Source organism: Gossypium arboreum, chromosome 1 (genome assembly GCF_025698485.1).
Source record: "Gossypium arboreum isolate Shixiya-1 chromosome 1, ASM2569848v2, whole genome shotgun sequence".
In the NCBI taxonomy this organism is placed as follows: domain Eukaryota; kingdom Viridiplantae; phylum Streptophyta; class Magnoliopsida; order Malvales; family Malvaceae; genus Gossypium; species Gossypium arboreum.
This window is the reverse complement of record NC_069070.1, coordinates 111,585,564-111,590,506: the sequence shown is the minus strand read 5'-3', so window position 1 is coordinate 111,590,506 and position 4,943 is coordinate 111,585,564. Positions and strand designations below refer to the sequence as shown.

Below are 4,943 nucleotides of genomic sequence, written 5' to 3'. Positions count from 1 at the left end.
AGTATAGAGGGCTAGCTCACATTGCTACAGAAGTGGTTTGGCTTGAGTCTCTCTTGTCTGAGTTGCATGTTTCTACCTCAAGAAAGGCCACAGTGTGGTGTGATAACTCAGGAGCAGTTGTTGTATCTGCTAATCCAGTGTTACACTCAAAGTTTAAGTATGTCGAGTCAGATCTGTTCTTTGTTAGAGAGAAAGTTGCTGTTGGAAAACTAAGCGTGGGGCATGTTCCAGCACAAGAGCAAGTAGCAGATGTATTTACCAAACCTTTGTCAGCTCCTTTATTTGCAAAATTTAGATCGTATCTTAAAGTGGTTCCAAAGTTTGACCAAACAGCAGATATTAAGAAGATGGAGGCATGTTAAGGAATGAAAATTGTTATAACAATTAGCAGTTAGAGCTTGGTAGTTAAACTAATTATAATTAATTTAACAGATTGTGTTTAAATACTATGTCTTGGTATTCAATTTCGATATAATAAAATTGAACCTTTCTAATCACTATGGAGTGTGTTCTTGTTCACTCAAATCTCGTGTATTTCTCATTACAACAATTCGTATCTTGTTCGTTTTCAAAAGCTGTCTAACTCACTTGGATTCATGACTAATAATTTTTCTGTTGATGATTGACCAGATTTCTTTCTGCATTTTAAGAATGCTTCAAAAAGATCAACACACTACTATTGTGTCAGCATACTATCCACGTTTCATGTTATGTGATAATTTTTATCTATTACGTCAGCGTCATTAATTATCTAATTAATAATAAATTTTTCTGTTGACTGAAAAGCATGATTGTTTTTGGAAAGATGAATTTTCAAGCCTTTTTTTAGTAAGGGGTTTTTTCACCTTCAGCGAAATTATAATAGCAAGTATATAGTAATTAGTAAAGGTAGAAGAAAAAGTCAGGTTATAAAATGTTACTCGAGTAAACTTCTAGATGCCACGGTGAAGAAGAAGTCAGTTGACTTGGATAGTCAATATTAAACAGGACCAATTTAATTTGTGACCTCTTCTTCATATTATCAATATCATATATGATACATATAAACAACAAAGAAAAACAAAAACAAAAACAAAGACTTGTGCTGAAACTTAAAACCCATTGCTGCTCTACAATTTCCAACTTTCCTTGCATAATCAAAGAGGTTCCCATAGCCATGGATCAAAAATTTCTCATGGCGGCTAGAACCGGAGACTTAAACCTCATCAAGCAACTCGTAGATGCGGAAACCAACATCCTAAACGCCACCACTCCACAAGGCAACACTGCTCTTCACATGGCTGCACGATTCGGACACAAAGATTTGGTCGAACAGATAATAAATTGGCATCCGAATCTCATCCACAAGACCAACCTCAATGGTGAAACACCCTTTCATGTCGCCGCAAAGGCCGGACGGTTAGATGTTATTTTCTTGTTCAAGGCTACTGTGGAAAATATAGCATGGGTCAAAGACAATAATGGCGACACCCCTTTACATTGTGCTGTCAGAAACAATCATAAGTTGGTTATGTGGCTATTGGTAGAAGGAGATCAGGAAGCTTTGAGGCTAGTCAACAATGCTGGGGAATCTCCGCTTGTTGTCGCCATTGATTTGGGCTTAACTAATGTTGCTCACAGCATCATATTTAGAAATCCACTCACTCTTGATCATATAGGAAACAACGGCCAAACACCACTGCACCGTGCCATCTTAAGCCGCGATTTGGGTAAATCTAGCTGTCACTTTGTCAAGATTTCGATATTTACTGTAGTTTTAATCAAATGGTTATGATTTAGCAGCTATCGTGGACATGATCATGGTTTTGAAACCGGAGTTGATCACCTTGCAAGATGGGAGAGGGAGAAATCCCCTTCACTATGCTGTTTCCTTGGGTGACTATGAAATGGTTAAGAAATTACTAGAATGCAATAGTTCAGCTGCATATCAAGTAGATAATAATCGACAGATACCTCTCCACTTTGCTGCCAAGAATGGTCAAGTAAACTTGTTGAAGCTGCTGCTAAATCCTTGCCCGGACACCGTTGAGATGATCAACAATGAGCAACAGAATATTCTCCACCTTTCTGCTAAAAATGGTTACATGAATGTAGTATTGTATGTCTTGGATTTGCCTGAAGCTGAAGATTTGGTTAATGGATCAGATATTGCTGGAAACACCCCTTTGCATCTTGCAGCAATGAACTTCCATAGCAATGTGGTCTTTTTTTTGTCAAAGAATTCAAAGGTGAACATTAGGGTAATGAATCAGGATTCTCAGACAGCTTTGGATGTTGTCTATTCAATTGACGATGGTGGGATGGAACTACAAAAGGTACAAAAATTAAGGTATCAGAACTTATGTAATTTGGATTCAGAGGATTACTGAATAACAATAGTTGTGTTTTTCAATTGCAGCTCTTGACCTTAAAGGCTTTGAAGAGTTCTTATATGAAGAGAGCTGGCGATCTCCTTCAAGAGGGAGGATTCGTCTATACAGATGTCGAGAAAAAAAACAAAATGGGACAAAAAAGCAGGGAAATGGCGACAACTATGTTGCTGATGGCAACACTGATTGCTACATTTACATTCACAGCAGCTTTTACAATCCCTGGAGGTTTCAAAAACAATGGTCCAGACGAGGGTATGTCGACATTACTTGGTAAGTCTGCTTTTAAAGCATTCGTAGTCACGGATTCGATTGCCTTCACCTCATCAATGACTGCAGCAGTGTTGGTTTTCTGGTCATCTTCATATCAAGTCACCGAATCATTCATGGACACACTTCCTTTCGCCATTGCTTTTACTTGGATTGCACTTGTGGCGATGTCATTGGCATTCGTTACAGGACTGTTCGTAGTGTTGTCCAAGACATTGTGGCTTGCCATACTGGTTTGTTTCATCGGTTGTGCATCGCCTGCAATTCTTTACTTATTTGGACCGTTGTTTCTCCTCGTGTTCGATCGCTTGTCATCTTCTCCGACCTCTATCGCTCGCCGACGTAACATACTTGAAGACAACCCGTTTTTGTTTATCTTTCGATTGACAAAGATGATTTACTGAAGTAAAAAGATAAAAGGCTAAAATGTGTCTGTAGTCTCTGTACCTTTCGAAAATTAAAAATTTAGTTTATATACTTTTATTTATATCTAAAATTTAGTGGCTCTACTTTGTAATTTTAAAGTTATTCTTTTGTGAAATTCAGGTTTTACTTACTAATTATGCAATTAAAAAATTATTGTAACTAACTTGAATTTTAAAAAATTAACAGTATTAATTTTCAAAAAATAAATACTAAATTTTTAATTTTCAAAAAGTAGGACATATTTTAACCGAAGATAAATTAGTAACACAAAGGAATACGTGATTCAACCTGTTGGCCGACTGCTGTGAGATGTCTTGTTTCAATTAATTTTCATCTCAGCTGACCAAGTTATATCTCGATTACGGGATGGTATTTCTACAATTTCGACAGACCTTCTGAATTTAACCTCAGATTTCTTTGGTTCCGGCAGCAAAGCTCCCTGCGGTGCAATTACAAATGTGTAAAAACTATAAACAAAAACAGAGAAAATCAAAGTAATTCAATATCTATAATTCATTCTATAAACCAAATTCCAAACTAATGAAATTTTTATGTTAATATTGAATGTTTAATATCGAAAATAGGGGTGTGAATTAGAGTGTGGGAAACTTACGTCTGTTTCGGCATAAGCAGTATTAAGTGAGGCTGACACAGGCTTCTTGGATTTTGTAGCTAAGGACTTACAGGCTGTCATCTTTAAAGACGTCAAAAGAAGGAATCCGCGGCTGTAATCCACAGGGTTGAAGGTGGTGAGGGTTGGTAGGTTTTCAAGTTGTAACTTTTCCAATTTCCAAAACCGCATGTCCTTTTCAGTTTTCACTTTGGCTTCACCTTCTTCGTATCTAAAGAATAACAAGGAGAAGTAAAGATGAAAATTTAAGGCTAGAGCTATATTATATACTGCAGCCTCACCAAAACATTTTGTCATAAAGAAATCAATTTAAAGTCTACAATTTCTTGAAGGAAGAATATGCAAGAGATGAATGGATTAAGGGAATGCACATTCTCAACTCAATCAAAGAATTTGAACTTTAAAAGATGAAAGATTCTGAGGCAATTAAAAAGTATTATGATAGATTACTCATTATTGCCAACAAAGTAAGATTACTTGACTTTGAATTTCCTAATTTTAGATTGGTTCAAAAATTTTTTTGTAATAATCCCTGAAAGATTTAAAGGAACTATTTCCTCATTGAAAAACACTAAAAATGTGTCAAAAATTAGTTCAGTAGAATTATTAATGCTTTACTTGCACAAAAACAGAGAAAGTTTATGACATCTGGAGGGATTGTTTTAACATCTGGAGGGATTGTCGAGGGAGCACTACCTACAAGAGGTTAATAAAATTAAGGAGACAAAGGAAAGAAAAAGAAGTACAAAAAGAAAAACCCAGGTTTTGATTCTCCTAAAATTAATGGCGACACAAAATTTGTTTTTTCTCCTCGCAAGCATTGTGGAAAGAAAGGTCATCCACCATTCAAATGTTGGAAAAGACCAGATCAAAAGTGTGAGAAATGTCTGAAAATAGGACATCATCAAAAGATTTGTAAAAGCAACTTTCAAAAAAATAAGTTGTGTAGGTAGCTGATCAAAAAGAGGAGCAGCAACTCTTTGTAGCAACTTGTTATGCAACTAGCAGCTCTAATGACAAATGACCTATTGAGAGTGGTTGCACAACTAGATGCTTCGATAATTTCCAAAGTACAAATTAGTAATGGAGACAATAATGCTATTAAAGGCAAAGGCATTGTGACAATTAGATGCCCTCCAGGTATAAATTTAATCAATGATGTGTTATTTGTACCTAATACAAATAAAAAGTGTTAAGTGTTGGTCAGTTGCTTGAAGAGGACTTTAAAGTTTTCTTTGAAACCAATC

General features: G+C 35.9%; 2 protein-coding genes across 2 annotated transcripts; one reads left to right on the top strand and one right to left on the bottom strand.

The window, feature by feature from the left end:
• Positions 1-996: 996 nt before the first annotated feature.
• Positions 997-3,135, top strand: LOC108464766 (protein ACCELERATED CELL DEATH 6-like). The gene is made up of 3 exons (XM_053030404.1): positions 997-1,709; positions 1,783-2,315; positions 2,399-3,135. Exons 1-3 carry the CDS (start codon positions 1,034-1,036, stop codon positions 3,041-3,043), a joined length of 1,854 nt encoding a protein of 617 aa, XP_052886364.1. The 5' UTR covers positions 997-1,033; the 3' UTR covers positions 3,044-3,135.
• Positions 3,136-3,353: 218 nt separating this feature from the next.
• Positions 3,354-4,506, bottom strand: LOC128295142 (uncharacterized). Its single transcript, XM_053030390.1, has 2 exons — positions 3,679-4,506; positions 3,354-3,504 (listed from the first exon to the last, which is right to left on the bottom strand). Exons 1-2 carry the CDS (start codon positions 3,991-3,993, stop codon positions 3,385-3,387), a joined length of 435 nt encoding a protein of 144 aa, XP_052886350.1. The 5' UTR covers positions 3,994-4,506; the 3' UTR covers positions 3,354-3,384.
• Positions 4,507-4,943: the final 437 nt, after the last annotated feature.

Bases quoted from the DNA above. Each gene is read 5' to 3' on its own strand.
- LOC108464766 (XM_053030404.1), top strand. From the start codon at position 1,034: ATGATACATATAAACAACAAAGAAAAACAAAAACAAAAACAAAGACTT. The intron at 1,710-1,782 runs GTAAATCTAGCT...ATGATTTAGCAG, and splicing joins CATCTTAAGCCGCGATTTGG to CTATCGTGGACATGATCATG. The intron at 2,316-2,398 runs GTACAAAAATTA...TTTCAATTGCAG, and splicing joins GTGGGATGGAACTACAAAAG to CTCTTGACCTTAAAGGCTTT.
- LOC128295142 (XM_053030390.1), bottom strand. From the start codon at position 3,993: ATGACAAAATGTTTTGGTGAGGCTGCAGTATATAATATAGCTCTAGCC. The intron at 3,505-3,678 runs GTAAGTTTCCCA...ATTGCACCGCAG, and splicing joins CTGCTTATGCCGAAACAGAC to GGAGCTTTGCTGCCGGAACC.